Source organism: Nannobrachium achirus (assembly GCF_963921795.1).
Source record: "Nannobrachium achirus genome assembly, chromosome: 15".
Classification (NCBI taxonomy): domain Eukaryota; kingdom Metazoa; phylum Chordata; class Actinopteri; order Myctophiformes; family Myctophidae; genus Nannobrachium; species Nannobrachium achirus.
Window position 1 is genome coordinate 48,267,543 of NC_137822.1, and position 27,136 is coordinate 48,294,678.

At 43.1% G+C, this 27,136-nt stretch overlaps 1 protein-coding gene across 1 annotated transcript in view; it reads left to right on the forward strand.

The window, feature by feature from the left end:
* The first annotated feature begins 3,674 nt into the window (after window positions 1–3,674).
* Window positions 3,675–27,136, forward strand: part of LOC308298854 (3-hydroxy-3-methylglutaryl-coenzyme A reductase-like) — a 41,847-nt gene continuing 18,385 nt past the window's right edge. The window contains exons 1-13 of the mRNA XM_080742543.1: window positions 3,675–3,752; window positions 7,372–7,557; window positions 9,869–9,980; window positions 11,992–12,079; window positions 12,888–12,972; window positions 13,707–13,812; window positions 14,556–14,662; window positions 16,820–16,939; window positions 17,888–18,027; window positions 19,002–19,147; window positions 20,667–20,957; window positions 21,625–21,716; window positions 23,159–23,353. Of these exons, the coding sequence (XP_080598669.1) occupies window positions 7,396–7,557; window positions 9,869–9,980; window positions 11,992–12,079; window positions 12,888–12,972; window positions 13,707–13,812; window positions 14,556–14,662; window positions 16,820–16,939; window positions 17,888–18,027; window positions 19,002–19,147; window positions 20,667–20,957; window positions 21,625–21,716; window positions 23,159–23,353 (1,644 nt within the window). The 5' untranslated portion in view covers window positions 3,675–3,752; window positions 7,372–7,395. The remainder of the gene's footprint in view (window positions 3,753–7,371; window positions 7,558–9,868; window positions 9,981–11,991; window positions 12,080–12,887; window positions 12,973–13,706; window positions 13,813–14,555; window positions 14,663–16,819; window positions 16,940–17,887; window positions 18,028–19,001; window positions 19,148–20,666; window positions 20,958–21,624; window positions 21,717–23,158; window positions 23,354–27,136) is intronic.

Genomic DNA, 27,136 nt, shown 5'->3' on the forward strand with positions numbered 1-27,136 from the left:
TTATGTTAAGGACCCCACACATTAATATGTAACTGTAAACACCTGGGGAAGAGGGAATCTACATGTGGCCTGAGACGCTTGCTTTGGGCTTGTTTTCATAAACCTGGCAACACTGTCCCCCTCCTCCCCCTATCCGTGACGTCATCTACTGTACAGCGAATATAAAACATCCGGTTCTTAATAATAAACTTCCGGTTTGTTCGATTCGCCTTCAAAATAAGATTGTAGTAATTTATGTTTTAACTAGTATAGTCTGAAAATGGCACCTTTTTGACGCCAGGCTGCATAGCACTTAACGGCCTGTCACGCTTTTTTTTCCCTTTTTTTTTGGCCCTAAGGTACTTCCATACCAAAGGGGACCTTTGCATCATGACTTGAAGTAAAATGTGTCTTACTGCCTCCACTAAACCTGAAAGCAAACTTCACCTGCCCTAACATTATATTTACCTGCCGTGGGCAGGTGGGCAAGCCTTAGTGTCAATGCCTGTGGGACACCTTAGTCAAGCGAGCGATGAAGCAGGGACCCCCACAACCTGTTCATAGATTCCATATTTCATTGTTTGACAGCACAATCATCAGTGTATTTTGGATTCATTTGTGTTTTCAGATATTTAACCACATACTAGACTATAAACTTGACTTTTCACTCTGTACTTGGTCTGCTCCCTCTACACCTAACCTAACCTCTTTGCGTTGTGAGCTTGTAGATCTGCTCAGAATATGGACGCTAGGGTTCAAGTGGTTCATATAAAAAAAAGAAGATGAAAAGTTTCCATCACACAAAGATTTGGAGGACCCCCTGTAGTAACTCTGAGGACCCCCTAGGGGCCCCGGACCCCCTGTTGAAGACCCCTGCTGTAGGCTATATAAAATGACACAATGCAACATAGCACCGTTTACACAATGCTGTACCTTCTCCAACTGTAGGCGTATACCCATGCATATTCTACTGTTTTTATTACATTGTGACACTTGCTTTGGCAATGTAAACGCATGTTTTCTCATGTCAATAAAGCTCCTTTGAATTGAATCGAACCGTCTCCATGACGTCACCACGTCGTGATGGCCGTGACCGTGACGCTTGCTTCCCAATGTTGCCATGTCCTTTGAGATTACAAGTAACTTTGGGCTTGTTTTTTCCTCCTGTAGTTGTTTATTTTGATCTTGTTTTCCTAATAATGCTGTTTAAGCCAGTGGCTCTCAAACATTATGTTAAGGACCCCACACATTAATATGTAACTGTAAACACCTGGGGAAGAGGGAATCTACATGTGGCCTGAGACGCTTGCTTTGGGCTTGTTTTCATAAACCTGGCAACACTGTCCCCCTCCTCCCCCTATCCGTGACGTCATCTACTGTACAGCGAATATAAAACATCCGGTTCTTAATAATAAACTTCCGGTTTGTTCGATTCGCCTTCAAAATAAGATTGTAGTAATTTATGTTTTAACTAGTATAGTCTGAAAATGGCACCTTTTTGACGCCAGGCTGCATAGCACTTAACGGCCTGTCACGCTTTTTTTTCCCTTTTTTTTTGGCCCTAAGGTACTTCCATACCAAAGGGGACCTTTGCATCATGACTTGAAGTAAAATGTGTCTTACTGCCTCCACTAAACCTGAAAGCAAACTTCACCTGCCCTAACATTATATTTACCTGCCGTGGGCAGGTGGGCAAGCCTTAGTGTCAATGCCTGTGGGACACCTTAGTCAAGCGAGCGATGAAGCAGGGACCCCCACAACCTGTTCATAGATTCCATATTTCATTGTTTGACAGCACAATCATCAGTGTATTTTGGATTCATTTGTGTTTTCAGATATTTAACCACATACTAGACTATAAACTTGACTTTTCACTCTGTACTTGGTCTGCTCCCTCTACACCTAACCTAACCTCTTTGCGTTGTGAGCTTGTAGATCTGCTCAGAATATGGACGCTAGGGTTCAAGTGGTTCATATAAAAAAAAGAAGATGAAAAGTTTCCATCACACAAAGATTTGGAGGACCCCCTGTAGTAACTCTGAGGACCCCCTAGGGGCCCCGGACCCCCTGTTGAAGACCCCTGCTGTAGGCTATATAAAATGACACAATGCAACATAGCACCGTTTACACAATGCTGTACCTTCTCCAACTGTAGGCGTATACCCATGCATATTCTACTGTTTTTATTACATTGTGACACTTGCTTTGGCAATGTAAACGCATGTTTTCTCATGTCAATAAAGCTCCTTTGAATTGAATCGAACCGTCTCCATGACGTCACCACGTCGTGATGGCCGTGACCGTGACGCTTGCTTCCCAATGTTGCCATGTCCTTTGAGATTACAAGTAACTTTGGGCTTGTTTTTTCCTCCTGTAGTTGTTTATTTTGATCTTGTTTTCCTAATAATGCTGTTTAAGCCAGTGGCTCTCAAACATTATGTTAAGGACCCCACACATTAATATGTAACTGTAAACACCTGGGGAAGAGGGAATCTACATGTGGCCTGAGACGCTTGCTTTGGGCTTGTTTTCATAAACCTGGCAACACTGTCCCCCTCCTCCCCCTATCCGTGACGTCATCTACTGTACAGCGAATATAAAACATCCGGTTCTAAATAATAAACTTCCGGTTTGTTCGATTCGCCTTCAAAATAAGATTGTAGTAATTTATGTTTTAACTAGTATAGTCTGAAAATGGCACCTTTTTGACGCCAGGCTGCATAGCACTTAACGGCCTGTCACGCTTTTTTTTCCCTTTTTTTTTAAAAATGTTTACACCAGTGTGGTGTGGCAGAGCAGGTCTCCCTGAACGTGTGCGTGTGTCCAAAGTGCCGACAGGAAGAGCTGCCTCTAATTATTGTACAGCATTTGATTGATTGATTGATTGATTGATTGATTGATTGATTGATTGATTGATTGATTGATTGATTGAAGAGTTTATTAGAAGTTTGTGTGACAAGGTGGTATAATTAAAGCTATGCCAGAATACGCCACCGGGGGAGTTGCGCCCCCGGAAATAGTTATAAAATTACTTCAACAACTACACACCTTTGTACAATAACTCCTCACGGAGGGGGGTGGGCAGTGGGGACTGTCGTGAACCGACGCCCATCCTGCTACATTTGCATAGGATAGTTGCTCCCTTCCCGCGAGGGAAATTCAGTATTTTTAGCCCAACCCAGCTGAGCTGAACCATTATTCATGGTTCGCATTTGTAGTCCTACACCAGCCATGTTGAGGACCAACACAGGTGTTCTGATTGGCCTAGATTAGAACATTAGTTCTATGCCAATCAGACAAACTGAAATACCTGTGTTGGTCCTCAACATGGCCGTTTAGGACTACAAATGCAACCCATGAATAGGCCTATATCTCATAGCTATATCTCATATAAATATAGCCTAGTTCCAGACGCTGAATCGCTACCCACGCCCCTTTAAAATTTTGTTGAATAATGGAGTGAAACGAAATGTCAATTCAGGCTGAGTGACCAATCAATCAGCGTCCAATTTATAAGGCTTTTATAATACTTTCCAGTGAACAGCAATTATCCGTTTAGCCTCTTTAATCTATATTTGTCATGCGCATAACGTTTTTCAATGGCCTCCTCAGGTATACTCTTATTCTGAAGAGATGCAGCATTGGAAGTGGAAGTGTTAGATGTGCCATCAGAACGCAGCAGTACAGAGTGTACTGTGATGTTGGGTCATACCAGTCTGGGGTCGATGCTGTGAACACATGAAGGTTACATTCACTACTCTGTCTTCATAACGGTAAGATTATTAACTCCATGGTTAACTGACCTTCATGATGACAGTTAACTGTGTGGTTCTGTTAGTTAAACACCTGGTTTATTATGATGATCTGACTGTTAGCTTAGCACTACAGGCTAGCATGATGCTAACGTCATGTAACAGCAGTGCTAACCAGGAAGCTAATACTAGTAACTGTTGTTATTATTAATAACAATGCTCTTGTAGATAATGCTAACATAAATCTAGACAGATTATTATACATTCTTATTAAACCTCCTTCACTCTCTCCTTCAACAATAATGTTCAACTTGTTTCACCACTATAGGCTACTACTAGTGATACTGGTCGTTAAAAGTAGACAACACACCTACAAGCTCGCTGTGAGCTTGTAGGTTTGTAGTTTTAGCTACATTTGAAATGGGGTTTAAGTGTTTAAACCAGGGGGTCTTCAACGTTTTTCTGACCAGGGAACCCTTAGCTGAGAGAGAGAGAGAGAGAGAGAGAGAGAGAGATGAAGCAGGGACCCCTTAGCTGAGAGAGATGAAACAGGGACCCCTTAGCTGAGAGAGAGAGATGAAGCAGGGACCCCTTTAGCTGAGAGAGAGAGAGAGAGATGAAGCAGGGACCCCTTAGCTGATAGAGAGATGAAGCAGGGACCCCTTAGCTGAGAGAGAGATGAAACAGGGACCCCTTAGCTGAGAGAGAGAGATGAAGCAGGGACCCCTTAGCTGAGAGAGAGAGAGAGAGATGAAGCAGGGACCCCTTAGCTGAGAGAGAGATGAAGCAGGGACCCCTTAGCTGAGAGAGAGAGAGATGAAGCAGGGACCCCTTAGCTGAGAGAGATGAAGCAGGGACCCCTTAGCTGAGAGAGAGAGATGAAGCAGGGACCCCTTAGCTGAGAGAGATGAAGCAGGGACCCCTTAGCTGAGAGAGAGATGAAGCAGGGACCCCTTAGCTGAGAGAGAGATGAAGCAGGGACCCCTTAGCTGAGAGAGAGATGAAGCAGGGACCCCTTAGCTGAGAGAGAGAGATGAAGCAGGGACCCCTTAGCTGAGAGAGAGATGAAGCAGGGACCCCTTAGCTGAGAGAGAGATGAAGCAGGGACCCCTTAGCTGAGAGAGAGATGAAGCAGGGACCCCTTAGCTGAGAGAGAGAGATGAAGCAGGGACCCCTTAGCTGAGAGAGAGATGAAGCAGGGACCCCTTAGCTGAGAGAGAGATGAAGCAGGGACCCCTTAGCTGAGAGAGAGATGAAGCAGGGACCCCTTAGCTGAGAGAGAGATGATGCAGGGACCCCTTAGTTGAGAGAGAGATGAAGCAGGGACCCCTTAGCTGAGAGAGAGATGAAGCAGGGACCCCTTAGCTGAGAGAGAGAGATGAAGCAGAGACCCCTTAGCTGAGAGAGAGAGATGAAGCAGGGACCCCTTAGCTGAGAGAGAGATGAAGCAGGGACCCCTTAGCTGAGAGAGAGATGAAGCAGGGACCCCTTAGCTGAGAGAGAGATGAAGCAGGGACCACTTAGCTGAGAGAGAGAGATGAAGCAGGGACCCCTTAGCTGAGAGAGAGAGATGAAGCAGGGACCCCTTATCTGAGAGAGAGATGAAGCAGGGACCCCTTAGCTGAGAGAGAGATGAAGCAGGGACCCCTTAGCTGAGAGAGAGAGATGAAGCAGGGACCACTTAGCTGAGAGAGAGAGATGAAGCAGGGACCACTTAGCTGAGAGAGAGAGATGAAGCAGGGACCCCTTAGCTGAGAGAGAGATAAAGCAGGGACCCCTTAGCTGAGAGAGAGATGAAGCAGGGACCACATAATCGTCTAATCGTGATTATTTGACATAATCGTGATTATTTTTCATAATCGTTTCCATGTCAAAAATTGTGGAAATAGCAGATCTACAAGCTCACAACGCGTCGCATCGCGACGCGTTGTGAGCTTGTAGATCGGCTATTTCCACTATCAATGTTCTTTTTTAAGTATAAAGTTGTCAAATATGTCAGTAATTTCTTTGTATATTTAGGTTATGTGTCATATCTACCATGTGCAACTTCAAAGCCTAAAAGCCAAACAGAAATGTAGTTGTCAACGACAAAAACACAATTAAATCGTTAATCGCCAATTATTTGAGTGACAATTAATCGTCATGTAAAATGTCATATCGTGACAGCCCTATCAGTGTCATGTAAATTCATGTTTTTTGTTGTGTAAATTCAATACTTTCTAATACTTTGCTGCATTCATGTTTATGCGTGTTTTCAGACATTTTACCATTTGAACCCTCAGACTCAGCACTTACTAAACACCGAAAGCAATTTTATTGTTCTGCGAAGGTTCCACTAGAATAAAGATGGTACAGTTCAGTTGTATATGTGTGACATTATCACACAGGCACAGGGGTCTTTGCCATGCTGGCTTCCGTTGGACATTTTTGTCAAAATTAAATATTTGTCACGGACATACAAAATGCTGACAATAAAGATTGTCAAAGACAAACAACAAGACAAAGACAACATAAAGATCTAACCTTGAATGACCATAACAGCTCTTTAACTCTGAGAGTGTACACATGGAACCAGGTCCATTTGGTTCCTTTTGAACACTGAGTTAAAAAGAAAACCTTCAGTAATTGGCTCTTATGATCAAAATCAGAACATTATATTTGGTGTGTAAAACAGAAAATCTAGAATTTGCCACGGACATATTTGTCCCCGTACGGACATGTTGACGACCCCTGCCCTGGTCCCCACCCACAGGTTGAGAACCAGTGCTCTAACATGTATGAAGCTTCTCCAGACAGCATGCTGGCTGTAGGGCTGGCACCAGTATCACATTTTACGCGACCATTTCATTGTCATTCAAACTATTGTGATTAACGATCGAACCGGAAACAGTTTTAAGCCAAAATAATTCCCCTGCACTCAAGGACACACTTTTAGGGCCTACCTAATGAACTCCTTGATACAGAGTAGTTTTGCTTTTGAAAATTTTGTTTGGGATATGCAGCTTTTAGTCCAACTCGTAGCGACTGGCAAGACTACACTAGGCTACTCAAGCATTTTAATAGGGATTGGGGAAACAAACGGAGGGGAACCAAATCAAAGCGACGCCGCTTCTTCTAGTGGTTTCCGTGCTTTAGGCAGAAACCAAACGGCCTGTAGTGAACGAACACCAGGATTTCCCCCAGAAAGCCTGGTAGGCGAGGTTAGGGATATCCCACTATACTGGCGGGGGTGTTCAGTATTATGTACAATAACAAGGTGTTCTCCTCCATCCAGGTGACTCATCAGGACTAGCCCACCATGCTAGTGGGGGTGTTCAGTACAATAACAAGGTGTTCTCCTCCATCCAGGTGACTCATCAGGACTAGCCCACCATGCTAGTGGGGGTGTTCAGTATAATAACAAGGTGTTCTCCTCCATCCAGGTGACTCATCAGGACTAGCCCACCATGCTAGTGGGGGTGTTCAGTACAATAACAAGGTGTTCTCCATACAGGTGATCATCAGGACTAGCCCACCATGCTGGCGGGGGTGTTCAGTACAATAACAAGGTGTTCTCCTCCATCCAGGTGACTCATCAGGACTAGCCCACCATGCTGGCGGGGGTGTTCAGTACAATAACAAGGTGTTCTCCTCCATCCAGGTGACTCATCAGGACTAGCCCACCATGCTGGCGGGGGTGTTCCGGCGCTACGGTCTGCTGGTAGCCTCCCATCCCTGGGAGGTGATCGTAGGAACCATCGCTCTGACCGTCTGCCTCATGTCCATGACCGGCCTGGTGGTCAGCCAGCAGGTCTGCACCTGGAACCAGTGTCCCAAGGTCCAGGAGGTACGTTCATTAATGTCCTATAGTCCAGGAGGTCAGTGAATTAATGTCCTATAGTCCAAGAGGTACGTTAATTAATGTCCTATAGTCCAGGAGGTCAGTGAATTAATGTCCTATAGTCCAGGAGGTCAGTTTACTGTGGAACTGTTATTAATGTCCTATAGTCCAAGAGGTCAGTTTACTGTAGAACGTATTATCAACCAATTTAGGCCTAGAATGATTTAATGCTTTAACTATTGAAAAAATGCAGATATACAAGCTCACAGCGCGGCACCGAGTGCCGCGCTGCGAGCTTGTAGATCTGCTATTTTTGAAAATTCTTGATTTATTTTTTGCAAGGCTTTGAATATATATTTTTAAAAGTGACATTTGTAACTCAAATATTCGTTTCTTGGGGGGTCCCTGGAACAACAAACTTTGAGATGGGGGTCTGCGGCCAAATACATGTAATTTTGGGGGTTCTTGACATGAAAATGTTTGAGAACCACTGATTTGGCTGATGAAGAAGGATTTAGAAGATATTTATTGAATCGTGTCAAAAATATTCAAAGACTTACACAAATGTTCACGATTTTTCGCTTGTATATCTGTTATTTGTTAATAGTTAATGTGGATCAAATATAAAGTGATACAGATGTCCTATAGTCCAAGAGGTCAGTTTACTGTAGAACTATTATTATTATGAATGTATTAATTAATTAATCTGACGATTCGATTCTGATTCTGAATCTTTGTGTGATAGATAGGGATGGAGCTCAAAACAAGGGCCCGCTACAAACTCCATAACAAATGTATTGAGTACCCGGTATCAATAAGCTTTGGGTTTATCAAGCTTGTTATCCAGCATAGCAGCCCATGATGTCATGTTTAAACAATCAAGACAAGAGGCCATCAAGACATTATTACAGTACTATTCATAATATAAAGCCATTTAACACTTATTTCACATCAATGAATGATTGTTTTAATGATATTTAATGATAATATGTGTTACTTTTGTCAGTTGTCATCTTCATAGATGGTGGTCAGCAACAAACTCACAGTCACAACAACTGGCCAATAAATAAATCACACCCGTGTGAACTGAGCGGTGGTTTACGTATTACCTTACTGTACTTTACTGTACTGTATACTGTACCTAACTGTACTGTATACTGTACCTAACTGTACTGTACTGTACATATTCTGTGTTCTATATCTATGAATTCGATGTGTTCTAGATCTATGAATTCTGTCACCTCCCCCCCGCCCCCCCCCCCCCAGGCTAGTCTCAACAGCACCCTCTTACCCACCAACCCCTCCCCCCTTCCCCCCTGTGTGTGTGTGTGTGTGTGTGTGTGTGCCTGGCCTGGCCTGGCCTGAAAACAGCGCCCCTCCCTTAACATGTGTGGTCATAAAAGGTACTACACCACAGGCTTGAGGCTACATACAGACCCACCCACATACACGGATACATACACGGATACACACACGGCCACTCTATGGAGACGGTGTGACCACCGCTCAAAAATCACACCCGTGTGAATGGGCGGTGGTCGTGGTGTGTGTGTGTGTGTGTGTGTGTGTGTGTGTGTGTGTGTGTGTGTGTGTGTGTGTGTGTGTGTGTGTGTGTGTGTGTGTGTGTGTGTGTGTGTGTGTGTGTGTGTGTGTGTGTGTGTGTGTGTGTGTGTGTGTGTGAGAGAGTGTGCCTGGCCTATCCTGAACAACAGCGCCCCTCCCTTAACATGTGTGGTCATAAAAGGTACCTGTAGGCTACATACAGACACGGACGGAGACAGACAGACAGACAGACCCACACACACCGCCACGTATAGGAGCGTTGTGACCACCGCTCAAAAAACCATACCAGTTCTGTCCTGAATTTGTCGTCTCACATCTTAGCACGAAATATTAGAAAACGCTCAATAGTGGGCTCCATAAAAGCCCGGCTCAATAAGCAGGATTGATAAGGTGCTCATTATCAATGAAAATGTACGAGCTCCATCCCTAGTGACAGGACAATGTTTTTACACCAACCACTTGAACCCTAGCATCCCTAATCCGAGGGTAACTTTAGCCAAAGATTGCAGATCTGCAAGCTCACAACGCCTCGCAGTAAGAGGCGTTGTGAGGTTGTAGATCTGCTATTTTTGGTCCTTTGATGTGCCCCTGAGAAGGGTCAAGTGTGCCCCTTGAAACTGCTTGAAAGCCAGTATTGTATTTATCATTTTAGAAATGATTTTAACTAGTGTAAACAGCCGATCTACAAGCACACAACGCCATCACCATCACTACTGTACCATTTCACTACTGTACCATACATCTCTGTGTACAGAAGGTCCTGAGCAGTGACCTGATCATCCTGACGGTCACTCGCTGCATGGCCATAGTCTACATCTACTTCCAGTTCAAGAACCTGCGACAGCTGGGCTCCAAGTACATCCTGGGTGAGTATTGTTGAACCCATTTAGGCCTAGAATTATTGAATGCTTTAACCAGTGAAAAATATCAGATATACAAGCTCACAGCGCGGCACCGAGTGCCGCGCTGCGAGCTTGTAGATCTGCTATTTTTGAAAAAGTCGTGAAAATGTGTGCAAATCTTTGAATATAATGTATTTTCAAAGCGAACGTTTGTAACTCAAATTTTACTTCTGGGGGGGTCCCTGGAACTAAATATTTTGAGATGGGGGTCCGTGGCCAAATACATTATCATTTTGGGGTTCCTTCACATGAAAAGGTTTGAGAACCACTGACATAGTAGTCTCTCAAGAACAGACTGTGAAACAGAAGTGAAAAGGACCTTTTCTTTGACGATGGCTGGCCAGATTGCTGACATAGAAACGTAGGGTTTTTCAAAAAATCTTAGAAGGATTCAAAAGACACTTAGAGAATCGGGTCAAAATTCAAATTTTCATGATTTTTCAAAAATAGCAGATGTACAAGCTCGCAGCGCGGCACTCGGTGCCGCGCTGTGAGCTTGTATATCTGCTATTTTTCAATAGTTAAAGCATAAAATAATGATACACAATAATGTGTACCCGTTCTAAATGCGTTAACTACATCCTGTCAATGTACCCAAGTACGTCCTGGGTCAGTTGAGTACATCTACAGTTGATTTAGTGGACTAAACTAAACTGTAGTTTGTCAGGCCTCGATGGCCTCCTAAAGTCTGAGTTATACTTAGCTACGTGCCGAGAATAGTACGATCTAGAACGCACGACACCAGCACGCAACCAGACATAAAATGACTTGTCTTGTAGTTCTACTGGATCTCTTCTCCACTAGTCCCTCCCTGACATTTTAGTCTAGTTTTCATTTGTCGACGGAATTGTTCAATACATTTAGTCATATTCAAGTCATTTTGCTTAGTTTGTATTTACTGTTTGTCAGTGGTAAAAAGGTAGTCGACATTGGGGCGCCCGCTTGCTTAGCGGTCCGGGCGCATGCCACATACAGGCTAATGCAGCGTGTCACGGGTTCGAATCCTGATCCCCAGGACGACCTTTGCTGGTCAGTACAAGTACCTGCCTAAAAGGAACATCCCAAAACATTTAGTTTTACGTTGGAAGCCCTCGGTATTTAATTCATGGACATAATAAATAGCAAGCAAAGAAAACATTCAATAATATTGCAGTTATAAAAACACTATATGTACAGGATCGGGGAAACAAGGGGGTGGGGCTAAGGTAAGGGGCGGGGGGAGAAGTGATAACTACCTCATTCTCTGGCCTCCTGAAAGGTGAGTTTTCAGGGCAGTTTTGAAGGATGCCAGCGAGCTACATGTTTTAAGGGAAGTAGTCAAGGAATTCCACACCTGGGTGGCAGTGTTGTAGAAGGAGAATCTACCCATATTTGTCTTATGGGTTTGTGTTATCAGTAGGGATGGGTATCGTCTGCGATACTTTTAATGGTATCGATCTCATGACGTCGATACTATCGGGTATCGGTTCACATAAAAATGAACGATACCTCCTTTCGATACTCTTGAACACACCCCTGGCCGGTCGCATCTGTAACAGTTTGATAGTTTAATGACTGCTTTAGTAGGCTACACTCGTTACTGTGGAAAATAGCCGACAATATCCTATAATGTTTATTATTATGATGATTAGCCAACGTCTATACTCTCTGCTCTTGACATGAAAATGGCTGAATAACTGGCTTAATAACCTATTTTGGGGTCTAAAATAGCCCATAAAAAAGGCAAATAATAATTATAATAATAATAAATAAAAAAGTATCAAAAATGGTATCGAAAAGGGTATCGTATCGATTCCCAGGTATCGAAAAAGGTATCGTATCGATTCAAAGGTGAACGATACCCATCCCTAGTTATCAGATCGTTGTGTGCGCTCCCTCTGGTGTTGTGGCTGTCACTGATGATTCAACATGTAGTCAACATCTCCAGATATCATTATTATAAATGATCACTGATGTTTCAACATATTCTCTGCAGGCATCGCAGGGCTCTTCACTGTGTTCTCCAGTTTCATCTTCAGTACGGTGGTCATTCACTTCTTGGGGAAAGAGCTGACGGGCCTCAAGTAAGTCTCTGCATGCAGCATCAGTGGTTCTACAACGTTGTGTTAAGCAGGGGTTGACACTGAGGTCTCAGAGCCTGTCAGGCAAGGGCAGGTCATGTTCTACTTGCCCAAAGGTCATGCCTACTTGCCCCGAAAAGTAAATCGTCCATCATAAAATGACAGTTAAAAGTTTCGCTTGTAGAACAAATCCAATGGATAACTATAGTCACTTTGAAAAAACAGAATGAGTGCATGCTGCTAGTTGTAAAAGGTCACATTATTCCTTCATGAATAGCCGATAATATTTAATCCAGACAGAATGAGCCTGAAATCAAACTCAACTTCGCCCAACCTTTTATTTGCTTGCCATGGGCAACCAGGCAGCCAGGCAACCGTTAGTATATTAACTCATTTGCTGCTCCAGACATGAAAAGGTTACCGTCCGTTTTCAACGGACGGTACGTAGCCATTGCCAGCTTTACTGTATATACAGTAAATAGCCTGTGACATCGCGGGATCGGCACTCTAGATACCTTTTAATATTTCCTGAGTATTCGCGGGATTGGCATTAGATGACGAAGACGTGGATCCCCAATTTAAAAGGATTGTGCTAGGGAGTAGGGACCCTCACAAGAGGAAGATTTACATTGATAATTGTGCTGCCTGAGGAAGAGTTTAGATCATATGCCAATTGTTTGTTGTAAAAATATAACTTAGAAGGCATTACAGCTATACAGTGGTATATCCCTCCTCAGTAGTTTTCATGTTAGATATATATTGATACAATTAAATGCAGTAATTATAAGTAACTGTTGTGTTTTCCTTCCAGTGAAGCCTTACCGTTCTTCCTCCTCCTCATTGACCTTTCTAAAGCCTGCACTCTGGCCAAGTTCGCCCTCAGCTCCAACTCTCAGGTAACCTTTGACCCCTGACCCCCAGCAAACACAACACCAGACTATTTATATTTACAGACTGTTGGTGACCTTGACGTCTTTGCATAATCGTCATCAAATATTGGAAATAGCTGATCTACAAGCTTACAACGCGTCACAAATGTTTTAAGTATAAAATGATTGAATATGTCAGTAATCTGCCCCGTGCAGTTTGTGATTATGAAGCCTTAAATGACAAAGAGAAATTAAGCTTGTATTCATGTGTCCACAATGCCCAAAACACAATTAAATCGTTAATCGCAATTATTTCTGTGACAATTAATTGTCAGTTTAAATTTGTAATCCTGACAGTTCTATTATTACTATACGTGAGAGGACCAAAAGTGCAGTAGAATCAGAGATTTTTTTATAAAAAGATGTTTAGAGATGCATAAAAAGATTGATGTTAGGTTTAAGATTAGACATGTACTATAATAGATGTTTGTTCAAGGGATCAGACACAGACATATGCCTGATCTACACTTGGTTAACACACGGGTGTTGTGTGCCAAAAGATAGTTGATCTACAAGCTTGTGAGCTGGTAGATCTGCTATTTTTCGGCTTCAGGCTTGTGGTTACAAAATGGCATTCATAAAATCACTGTCTCACAAACCGTGTGTGTGTGTGTCTGTCTCTGTGCGTGTGTGTGTGTGTGTGTGTGTGTGTGTGTGTGTGTGTGTTTCTCTGTGCGTGTGTGTGTGCGTGCTCTGTTCAGGAGGAGGTGAGGGAGAACATCTCTCAGGGCATGTCCATCCTGGGTCCAACCTTCACGCTGGATGCTCTGGTGGAGTGTCTGGTCATAGGAGTGGGAACCATGTCAGGTCAGTACACAATACATCCACTAGATGTCACTAGAGGACCATGCCAGGTCAGAACTCATAGAGTCAGGCCTGAAACATGACTGTTATAAAAGCCCTGCTGGGCGAAAACGCTGTTGTTTGTGTGAGAAATAATACAAGAAAAGACGGGAGAGCATTATATTATTGCCTTTTTTATTCACTAGTTTGTTCCTGGATCCAGAACCGTATAAAAGAGTTGTGGGGATGTGCATATGCTACGCCTTTTGTTCTATCCGGACAGTCATGGATCTGCTTCAAACCTCCACATTTGCCCCACACATCAACATAAACCTTACAGTATTGTGCAGCTCTGCAGAAGTACCCATACCCTCTGTATTGTTTAATAAAAATAATTTCATCCGATAAGTGGCCATTTTCTCAGTTTTGTCCAATCTGTATTAAACAAGATTAGAAGAATCATGGCTTTTTGACATGTTTGTTGACAGAAAGTTGCTCATAACATGACAACAGTGGAACAGAGGATGATCCAAGCTGTCTGTAGACGTGCAGTATTGGTCCGTTTGTGGTTGTTTAATTTACAATCAGATTCAGGAATAGGGCTGTCAATGGAGGGAATTGCATCCTTGGAGGTTATGGATGCCCTCTTAAGTTGCTTGCAGTTCTGTCAATTATTTCACACATTACTTTTCTGCATGTGTCTCTCTGAAAAAGAACAGATCTACAATCAATGATAATCAATAACATCCTCTTGTTGTCTTCCTCAGGTGTTCCTCAGCTGGAGATCATGTGTTGTTTTGGCTGCATGTCGGTGTTGGCAAACTACTTTGTCTTCATGACCTTCTTCCCTGCCTGCGTCTCTCTGGTGCTGGAGGTAAGGGACAGAGCAGACCAGCTTTCACGAGGAATACATTTATGACTGTTAACTAAGATGCAACCTTCATGAGGATGCGTGTACTGTATGTCTGTGTATTAAAGGACAACTATTTTAATATTTTATATTGTAATTAGAGAAAAGAAAAGATGAGTGTTAAAAATGTTTTAATTTACTTCTTTCTATTGTTTTAACGATTTTAATTACCTTGATTTCAGTGGGTGAAAGTGGCTAAATGTGTCTTTTTAGACACAATAAGCCGGCGATTTCTTTACAGTAACACTACCAGCCCCCATAAGTCACATCTGCCCATGAAATATTGCGGTGCATCTTGGGAAAGGGCTTATTGTGTCTAAAACTAGACCAGGTCACCTGGTTCTGCCAGACCCGCAATGAAAATCAGAATGCAAGGAAGGGGTGCAGCTGTGTATGAGTGTGTGTGTGTGTGTGAGTGCGTGCGTGCGTGTGAGTGCGTGCGTGTGAGTGCGTGCGTGTGAGTGCGTGCGTGTGCACGTGTGCGTGTGTGCGTGCGCGTGCGCGTGCGTGTGCGTGTGTGTGTGTGTGCGTGTGTGTGTGTGCGTGTGTGTGTGTGTTACACACACACGCATCTGCCCCTCCCTTGCTCGGCTGATTGCCTTGAGTGCCGTCACCTGTGTGTGCACAGTGAGGAAAAGAGGGACCGACCGACCGACAGACAGACAGACCGACCGACCGACAAAGCCTTTTGTAGGCCGACCCCCTGGGTCTGGCAAATACATCTTTAGCCACTTGTACGCATCTACACTAAAATGGCTAAACACGATAGAAAGCAGTAAATGAAAGCAGCTCTGCCCTCAGTGAATCCAAGGAGTTTAACACATATGGTGCCAACCCCGAGTTTCCTGAGTTTGGGCCGTTTTTGAAAAAAAAAAAAAAAAAAATCTTTTCAAAAAAAGTTTTTTCAACATTTTTTTTTGGACCTCCAGAAATGTATTAGGCATGATCGCGATCGCGAAATTGCATGTTTAACCCCCATACCAACCCATTCTTTCAAACATGGCAGCCATGTTTGTTTACATCTGTAGAAAACATAATGGCTGATAAATCATGAATGCCTGAACGGATTTCCAAGCGGATTTTTTTGTTTGAAAGCTGTGAACAGCATCTACACACGTGGTGCATCATCTAGGCATGGGCGTGCACATTTTACACACTTGCACAATTACATGGAAGTCTATGGTAACCATGGCAACGCGAGACATTGAAGAGAAAAAATCATTGCAACATAAGTGTTAAATACCTTGGACATGTCATCACAAATGATCAGATGATAAAGACATATATAGGCAATGTCGCAAATGATATGGCCAAGCTAATATGCTGTGCCGTAAATTTAGCATGTGCTCCGTTCCTGTCAAAATAGCCCTATTTAAAAGTTTCTGCACTCCCTTGTATACGGCTCACCTTTGGTTGCAGGTATAGACAAAGTAGCCTGAGACGACTTACGGTGGCCTATAATGACAGCATGAGGTTGCTACTTAGAGCTCCTCGAAGCTGCAGTGCTAGTCATATGTTTGTAAGTGTGGGGGTACCAACTTGCCCTGCCCTACTTAGACACTTGATGTACAAGTTCATGTGCAGAGTGGCTGTGTCTGATAATGATATAATTGCGGTTATATGTAACCCAAGACGCAGCTCTGTTCGGTTCACATCCAGACTATGGTGCCATTGGCGCACATGTTTATATTCTTTTTTTTTTAACTTTTTCTACTTTTGTACTGTATATGTATTTGTATGTTTTTATTTTTATATGGACCTGTCTGATGCGTCTGAAATAAAGTTCTCATTCATTACCGCATGCGACAAGACGCACAAATCGAACTTCGATCGAGAAAAAAACGCACGGCCGCAGCCACTCGTCGCACGGCTAATTCGGATCCGGTGTGCATGAGGTCGTAGAGAATCATTGTTTTCTTTTTAAAAAGTGAAATTGTCCGTTTTATCCGTGCGGATAAACGCGCCTGTGTGCAAAGGGCTTTACATGGTGTAGGCAGTTATCCAGGGAAAGCCATGAGTGTTGTCCTATTCGACAGTACATGCTGTACAGTAATAGAGTATTTATACCGTATCTCCAGTTATCCAGGTATATGTAATAGAGTATTTATACTGTGTCTCCAGCTATCCAGAGAGAGTCGTGAAGGCCGTCCCATCTGGCAGCTCAGCCACTTTGCTTCAGTCCTGGCAGAGGAGGAGGGCAACAAACCCAACCCTGTCACTCAAAGGGTAAAAATTATCATGGTGAGAAAGAACACACGCACGCACGCACGCACGCACGCACACACATATACACAAAAGAACCATCCAGTTAATTTAAAGACATTGAATATGAACAGACTCATACATGTAGAGGACATTTAAAGAACCATCTTTCTGGGGTTTCTGTTTTCTTTTTAAGCTATTATTTGTTTTACATGAACCACTTCAGTGTTCTTGTGGGGAACGTTGGCAGAAGATACTGTAGCAGAACTGGTGAAGAGCTTTGGCAAAGATGGAGCTCTGAGATGAGATGTTCTGTTATTCTCTCCAGGCCTTATTCTGTTTGTTCTGGTCCATTCACATGCTTTTAATGTTCTGTCTCTTGGTTTAGTTCTGATTTATTAATGTTTGGTTCTAGTTCATGTAATGAATCTGGGTAGTAAATGTTAGGTTGTTCTTAGGGATGGTCCGATCAGGTTTTTTGGAACCGATAACCGAGCACAAAAGTTTGATCACCCGATACCGATCAATCACCGATCCGATCAAGTTATTATTTATATTTTCTAAATGTTAATGTTTTAACTTTAATTCATTCATTCACTCATGAATTCATTTATATATTTGCCTCATAGTTATTTACCAGCACTACTATGTATTTATTATCATAGCAGTAACTAATTATTCCTTCAGCACTGTGGAAATCAATACCCCAAAATGGCATCAAGTGGGCATACTGAACGGCTGGTTGATCGGATGCACCGATCCGATCGGATCGGTGAATTTACCTTTTGATCTAAACCACCGATTATCGCCGATCACGCTTTGATCGGCCCGATCCGATCCATTGCCGATTGATCGGTAACATCTCTAGTTGTTCTCTCTCTCCAGTCTCTAGGCCTGGTCCTGGTCCATTAATAACATTAATATTCTCTCCAGTCTCTAGGCCTGGTCCTGGTCCATTAATAATAATAATTATAATATTCTCTCCAGTCTCTAGGCCTGGTCCTGGTCCATGCTCACAGTCGTCTTGCTGCAGAGGAACCCGGTCACAACCGTACCTCAGAGGATGAGGGTCCCATCGCCCACATACTGGAGGCCAGCGCCCCCATGTGGCCCCTGAACATCTCCAGGTAAGACTGGAGGCCAGCGCCCCCATGTGGCCCCTGAACATCTCCAGGTAACCCTGAAAGAGTCATGTAGAGACACACTTGTTGTAGCCTTGAGCGAGTCTGACATTTGCGTATCTATGACTGTCTTGGTTGGACGCTTTCTCCCGATATTCACTGGAGTTCCATCCATCTCTAAAGTCTGTGCTTCTCCAAACATGTACAAAATCAACATAATAAAGTGCCGACCCTTTAGATCAGCACATTCGTGTGACCAATGTGCACTGTATTAGTCAATACGTTTTGATAAAGATTGTGTTTCAATCACATCCGTGTCGGACGTTCCCTGTATTCCTCCAATGGGTGGCCGTGGTGGGGGGCATCATGAAAGCCGGCATTACGCTCGACGTAAACAAGGAAATAAATTTAGGCACAAACAGGGTTAAAACGCTCTTTATTGAAACATAAGGACTAATACAGTCAGTGCACACAGGTTCTGAAAGGTGTTGTTTACATCCGAGGCTACAGGGTAAAATGGTGCATTTATATATCGCCTTTATCCAAGGCGCTTTACATAGATTGTGCATTACATTGGTGGAGGAAACCATGCAAGTCACCAACCTGCTCATCAGGAGCAACTAGGGGTTCAGAGTCTTGCTCAATTAAGGACTCTTCCACACTAACTCTGGGGGAGCCCGGGATCTAACTGGGACCCCGCTGTGTTCTAAGGACGGTTTCTCTACCCCTGAGCCAATGCCGCCCCTAAATACTTTACTGTATATTATTTGTACGGATTTCCAGTGTCCATTTGGAGAAAGTGTCCGAGACTATCATCGATCCGCAAATGTCATACTGTACATCCATGTCTTGTGGAAAGCTATTGAGCTTATAGATCATCTATCTTGTTAAATACATTTTTGTATTGATTAGCAATCATTATTTGTAACTGATCCACTCAATTAGTTTGATTAACTGTTGTGTTTTGTTGTTGTTTCCAGCATGGATCTGGAGCAGGTGATCACTCTGGGTCTGGCCTTGCTGCTGGCTGTGAAATACGTCTTCTTTGAGCAGACGGAGGCGGAGTCTTCTCTGTCTCTGAAGAGAGACTCCTCTCTGTCTCTGAAGAACTCCCACAGAGGGACAGGTCGGTTCATTTTGAAGACTAAAAACATTTAACGGAAAATGTTTTGTCAACTACCTTTTTCCACTTACGAAAAGAACTTCAAACTAAGCTATGATGACTAAAACTATTTCGTCAACTAAAACTAAAACTAGACTAAAATGTTAGTGGAGGGACCAGTGTGGAGAGGAGATCTAGTGGAACTAAGGGTGTTTTAATGTTAGTGGAGGGACCAGTGGAGAGGAGATCCAGTGGAACTAAGGGCGCTTTTCCACCGCCAAAGAACCGGTTCAGGTTCTTTCTCCCGCCTATGGGATGAACCAGAGGTGAGCTTTTCCTACCGAGAACCGAGTTGGTTTTCCGAACCGTAAAAGTAGGTTCGGAACGGGAACCACAAAATCCTTGGTTCCTCTGGTTCAATCTGGTGGAAACGCAAGCCGGTTCGTGGCCGGTTCACAAGAATGAATCAAGGTTCCAAGAAAGTTGAACGGCACTGGTTCTTGAACCAAGGTTCTTCTGCCACCGGCAAAGAACGGGTTCCAGAACCAGTGCCGGTTCAACTTTCTTGGAACCTTGGTTCGTTCTTGTGAACCGGCTTGCGTTTCCACCAGATTGAACCATGATTGAACCAGAGGAACCAAGGATTCTGTGGTTTCCGTTCGGAACCAACTTTTACAGTTCAGAACCAACTCCGGTTCTCGGTGGAAAAGCTCACCTCTGGTTCATCCCATAGGCGGGAGAAAGAACTAGAACCGGTTCTTTGCCGTTGGAAAAGGCCCCTAAGACAACTCTAATCGTGCTTACGTACAAAAATACACTACACTTGTCTCTCTGCATTCTATGTAGGGTTGCAGCGGTATGAGATTTTTAACACCGAAAATATCGTCCGTGTCATCACCGCGGTTATCGTTAACACCGTTTCAACCACCATTGCGTGTCTTGTCGTCTTGTGAGCACTCAGTAGCAGCCAATGCTACCTCAAGCTACAACAACAACAACCATCCGACCATATTAAAAATTCAGCTTTGTAAAAAAGCAACAACACTGTTAGTGTTACAACAGCCCTGCGTTTTCTTGTTTGGCTAATCGTTGTGTTTTCCGCCTTCTGCGCGCTGTGACATTATAAAGCCATAACTAGTCTCCTGGAATGTGCGCTGCGAGTGGGGACGAGACATCATGCAGTCTGATGGGCTGTGCTTCGCCCGGTGGATGATCCGTTGATTCTGAATCTGTTCTCGACACTCCCACACAAGGAACAGCTCCCGGCCTCCCGCGATTGAGAACCGAATCCCATCGTTCATTTAAAAGAGCTGTTCAAAAGAGCGGAATCGTTGGCGAATGTCACATCTCTACTGCGCTCCTTGGGGCAGAGCAGAGCAGCGGATGCGTTTTCTTTGTATTTAACGGTGTTATCGGTGTGCAAGTAAAGTAAAAGTACCATTGCAACCCTAATTCTATGTACTGTACGTGTTCACCTGGCTTACTGTAAGTCTCTCTGGATTAAGAGTGTCTGCTAAATGATCTGAATTGTACTTTGAAACAGAGATGGAATGCTGCAGGACCAGAACCACCTCATCCTCAACGGAGACAGAATCCTTGTCTCTGAAGAGTCCAGTCTCCAGCTGTCCTCCTCCTCAGTCACTGAGACACAGAGGAGAGACAGAGACAGAACACTGTCCTCCTCCTCAGTCTCTGAGACACAGAGCAGGGACGGAGACAGAGAGTCGTCAGACGGAGTCGTGGTCACCTCAACCCTCGTCGTCCTCTGCTCCTCCCTCCTCATCCAGCTCCACTACACCTGATCCTGACACGCTGTCCAACCACAACCCTAGAGGTGAGACTTCAGCCCCGATTCATAGTTTGCCAAGCTGAGAATAGCTGACCTACCAAGCTCACAATGCTTCGCGGGCGCAACGCATTGTGAGCTTGTAGATTTGCTATTTTCAAGCATTCTTGGTGAAAACATAATAGCTGCTACATCATGAATGCCTGAACGGATTTCCAAGCGGATTTTTTTGTTTGAAAGCTGTGAACAGCGTGCACATGATCTAGGCATGGGCGTGCACGATCCATGCACTATGAATTACATGGAAGTCTATGGAGACCATGGCATCTTGGACCTTCAAAGAGATTTAATTGATTGCAACTTAAGTGTTAAAAAGTGAAAGATCATATATACTTTAGACACCAATATCACCCTGTTGATTTTTTGTTTTTGTTGTTTTTAGTATTTATTATGTTATGTTGTCATGTCATGTTCCACTCATCTACTTGCATGAATTCAGAACGTGCATTGAACAGCCTGGCTTGCCCCTAATAACCTGTTTGCCCCTAATAGTCCATGTCTGACACATCACTATCACAATCACTGAGGACAGCATCTTTCTCACTTTGAGCAGCAAACACTGCAATGTTGCATGCCTTGTCTGGGAGCTCATTTTCATCCAGCATATCAGAATGTGACTCATGTTGTTCCTTTACATCTGTGTTGTTTTATACAGAGGTGACAGAGAGCCCCTCCTCTTCTCCACTCCACCTCCCTTCTGAGCCTCGAACCCTGGACCAATGCTTATCCATCCTCACAGATCCACAGGTACAGTAGGTGTTCATAAATACATGCATGATCGTTCACGGTCACTTCTAGAAGCAAAGAAGCAGCTTTTCTTTCATCCTCTTAATCATCTTCATAAAATGATTTTAAAGCCACTGGTAACCAGCCCCAAACAAATAAACCGATAAAGAAAAGAAAGTCAACAGCTTTGGATATCATGTCCATAAGCACTCACATGCAGCGTTTATTGACATCCTCAACATTCCAAACCGATCAACCTGTTCCTGTATGTCCTGTCTTGTGTGTTATTAGCACTCATATCATTGGCTGAATCAACGTAAACATGGATATGGTCAGGGTTGTGGTAACGATTCAGTGTTGGGTCGATAATTACCAGGTTGTCACAATGAGGAGGATCAAATCAAATGAGCAGCGTTGCTCTCCTAAAGTTGACAGTTTTCCTGCGTGATTTTGAAGCTGTGTTTCCACTGAAATTGAATTGGTTCTGAACCCTAAAAGTTGGGTTGGAACTGGAACCATTCGTAAAAAAGAGATGGAAAAAGTGTAACTGCCATTGGCTAATTGAATTTCCCACCAATGTTTTTAGTCGAGGATGTGTGTAGATCTGTGAGGATTCATTCGGGATGTTTTGTAGATCTGTGTAACACAGGGGTAGGCAAACCCTAGACACGGGTGCCAACATTGGCACAGGGTTGGCTAATCACTGGCACACTTGCATAAGTGTGAGAGAGAGGATCTTTGGTTTAAAATACAAATATATAAAAAAAAAAGTCCCCTCAAATATGTAATGCAAATGACATCCTGCACATAATTCTACATTCATTCAAACTCTGAACTCTGACTGAGGAGGGAGTCTGGGGTTATTGCTCCGAGTCTAATGATCATTGTCCTGATCTCAAACGAAGGAGAAAACAATCCAAATCTGTTGGAAATATAATATTTTGATGTGGTGTCACAATTAAACATGATGTTGATATGGCTTATCAAGAAAATAAAAACATGGTACTTCATGTCAAAAAGGTTGCCGACCCCTGGTGTAACATTAAGTCTAGTTTCTCTCCAGAGGGGCGAGTTGCCAGTGTGTAATTGCGACCATGAGGTCACGTCACGTCACGCTTTTGGCCCTACTCTTATCTCCGCCACCGTTGCCCCTATCCATGTCAAACTTTGCACACACACTCCTTGGCTGGCAAACCACAACCTCCACCCCTCATTTCTCACATGGACCTCTTATAGCGCCACTATCAGGCCAATATTTGCAAAAAGCATTTTTGGACACTGCTCCTACAGATGTTGCCCTAAAATCACGCAAAGCGGTACACAGTATCTCTAAAGTCATGTCATCAACATGGATCTGTCCCGTTTCCCATGTTCCCTCCTGATTGGCTACCATTGCCAATCAACCCTCGTCGCTTATCTCCCGATTAGAGAGTCTTACTGGTGTTTTTATTTTGTCTCTCCAGAGGGGTCCTCGGTGCCTCAGCGATGCGGAGGTGGTCAACCTGGTGAGGTCACGGAACATCCTGCCCTATAAGCTGGAGGTTACCATGGAAACCCCGGAGAGGGGCGTGGCCATACGGAGAGAGATGCTGTCGTCCGACCTGCCCCACCCCTCAGCCCTGGAGCGACTACCTTATAAGGACTACGACTATCAGAAGGTAATGAGCTACAGGTACTACCTTATAAGGACTATGACTATCAGAAGGTAATGAAGCTATTACCTTATAAGGACTACGACTATCAGAAGGTAAGGAAGTGACTACCTTATAAGGACTACGACTATCAGAAGGTAAGGAAGCTACTACCTTATAAGGACTACGACTATCAGAAGGTAAGGAAGCTGCTACCTTATAAGGACTACGACTATCAGAAGGTAATGAAAACACTGACATTACAAGGACTTGATTGTTCAAAGGTAATTAAACCACTACAGGGCTTGACACTAAGGTCTCAGAGGGACTTGCCCGTGGTTTTTACGACCATTTACTTCTTGCTTGAGAAGTAAATCGTTCATTATAAAATGATAGGTAACATTTTAATTACTGCTCAATTTAACACTTATTTATTTACTTTCTGGGGCTGTGCGACGAAAAATTTACATTTTTATCCACATTCCTACGTAGCTATGATTGAATATGACTATTGGTTCACACGTATTTTATATTTTTAAGTGTAGCAACAGTGAAAAAAGCACATTGTTTTATTTTACATTCCACAGACCAGAAGACAGAGTGCTCTGACCACGTTCAGGTGTTTAGACAGATATCTGGTGTTGGCTTAATGTGAAACATTGTTTTTTCACTCAACAGTAAACAAACCAACACAAAGTTTAAGTGTATAGACTAGAGGGTATCTGCACATTTCTAAAGTGACAATTTAAGGGCTTTTTAATACCTCTAAAATGACAACTTAAACATTGGCCAAATTGTCAAATATTAGAGGCAGAAATTGTGAACATAGCAGATCTACATGCTCACAACGCCTCGCATTTTGAGCATGTAGATCTGCTATTTTCACAATAGAACCGTGTTCTACAAAATGTAATGCCTCAACTCTTAGTGCTCGTCAGGGTGGGGGGTCCCCAGTTAAAATACCGTATGATTATTTTGGGGGTTGCGGCCTGAAAAGGTTGAGAACCACTGACCTAAAGTAAACTGTTTTCACATAACTTTTTTCTGTAAGCCCAAAAGTCCATTGAGTTGAATGGACTTTTTTTCTGTTGCACTTGCAATTTCCCCACAATTTCACATTTCTAGTTTGACCTGGTCTTGTTCTAGGGTTTTATACACTTATTGTTTCCAGATTGCCTGGCATTTCAGATGCTAACCATGACCCCAGGTCTCCTTCATAGACAAAAACAACGTGACAATCATATCACATCAGAGAAATCCTCCATGGGGCTTTTAACATTGGTTGAGTGCAGCTGTAGTGACATGTTTTCGTCACAAGGTGTCACTAATACAAACCAGGCTAATTGAATTGAATTGTACAGTATGGTTTTGATTGATTGAAGAATTTATTAGAAGGTTGATTGGAAAAGTACAGTTTCATGACGGTACAAATCACTGGTACAAGGTCAACCAAAAGGAGATCATAGTAAGCTTTTCAGCTTATTTACACAGGACCCACTTTATGTATCTCATATAACATTGAAAGACAGATGGATAGAACACAGTTCTTCTTTATGTATCTCATATAACATTGAAAGACAGACGGATAGAACACAGTACTTTATGTATCTCATATAACATTGAAAGACAGACAGATAGAACACAGTGCTTTATGTATCTCATATAACATTGAAAGACAGACGGACAGAACACAGTACTTTATGTATCTCATATAACATTGAAAGACAGACAGATAGAACACAGTGCTTTATGTATCTCATATAACATTGAAAGACAGACGGACAGAACACAGTACTTTATGTATCTCATATAACATTGAAAGACAGACAGATAGAACACAGTGCTTTATGTATCTCATATAACATTGAAAGACAGACAGATAGAACACAGTACTTTATGTATCTCATATAACATTGAAAGACAGACAGATAGAACACAGTACTTTATGTATCTCATATAACATTGAAAGACAGACGGACAGAACACAGTACTTTGTATAGGATATCATCAATAACTAAAAGGAGGGGGGAAAAAATAGATATTTAGGGTTTGGTCTATTACAAGTCTCGAGTAGCAGCCGTCTGTAGGTGACTTTTCAGACCGATTTTGAAAGAGGTTAGGGATTTGCACTCCTTTAAAGGGCCTACACCATGAATTTTCATTTTTCCAATTTTTATGTATTTTCTTGGTGTCCCACCAGCAACTTCTATCCTCACAAAGTCCTATTTCTGACCATTGTGTCCTACTCAGTTTATGGGCAGATCTATGTTAGCATGTCTCAGAACGGTCCTGATTGTGAAATGTCAGATTTATGATGTCACAAGGCCTGAGAAGGAGGCAGGAGGAGCTGGGAGAGGGTTGGGGAGGGGTGGGCAGGCCTGAGAAGGAGGCAGGAGGAGCTGGGAGAGGGTTGGGGAGGGGTGGGCAGGCCTGCTGAGCAGGAGGTGGGGAGGAGTGTGGGGCCAAAACTGGCTCAATAGCGCAGTCCTCCCACTCAGGACAAGGTGGTACTGCAGCTGAGAATGCTCTGAAAGCCAGGCAGAAATGACAGGGGCTCTGTATTCAGGAGTGGTAATTTAGCCTCAAACCTTTTCAAAAACGTTTTTGGGACACAAACAGTGTTATATAAATTATTTTTAAATGCATGGTGTAGGACCTTTAAGGCCTGCGGTAGGGTGTTCTACATTGGTGGTGTAGCAGGAGAACACATTAGAGCCTTTTTTTAGAGTCAAATCTGGGTTGAACGTGATTAGTGGAGCTGCCTCTGGTGTTTGTGAATTGATAGATACGTTTACAGTGTGGCTGAATGGCCTAGCTAGTAGGGGTGGGCGATATGGAAAAATACAATATCACGATATTCTTCCAAGCTGTATCACGATACACGATCTTATCGCGATACTTTTTCATGTTGGTTTTTATGGTTATTTTTCTTAGTTATTTAACAGTACAACCACCTACAAGGTAACAAAAACTAAAAGAAAAAGGAGTAACAGACCATTTAGACCAGTGGTCCTCAAAGTGGGGTCCAGGGACTCTCTGGGGTCCTTTTGGGAGGTCAACATTTTATCCTTACGAGAATGTAACTCTGACAGTATACACATGGAACCAAATGGACCCTTATGGGTCCATTTGGTTCCATTTGTACACTGTCAGAGTTAAGGGGAGACCTTGACATTTTAAAGTTAGACAACTACTGATTTAGACCAAAATGTAGGTTTAATGCATACTGCAATCAATCTCTGTATTAACAATTCAACAGTATTTTCTATAAGGCTCCCTCATTGTATCACGACATATACGATGGCTCTGAAAAGGCATATCGCTGAGACGTTGTTTCGTCTCAACGATGTTTATCACCATATCGCCCACCCCTAGTATGATTTTGTACACTCAGTAGGCCACAGAAGTAATGTTCACACTATGTTACTTAAATATGAAATATTTAACTTTACAAAAGATAATGGAAGTCAATCATTAGTATGACATGTTATGGTTGGTATCCACTAGTTTCCAACGTCCCATCATGCATTGCGCAGAAGGTGTGTGAGCTTGTATGTCAGCTGTTCTGCGGATGTGTCCCACACATAATTCTACCGTCAATTTCTCTCAGTAGGCCACAGAAGTACATGTGTTCACATTATGTTTGATACTTAAATATAAGATATTTAACTTTTCAAAGGATAATGGAAGGATAATGGAAGTCAATCATTATTCTGACATGTTATGGTATGGTATAGGATCATGTGACTGACTGAGCAGCTGTTGATGCGTTTCCTAGGTCAGTGTCTCTCAGCCTTTTTTTCTGCCAGG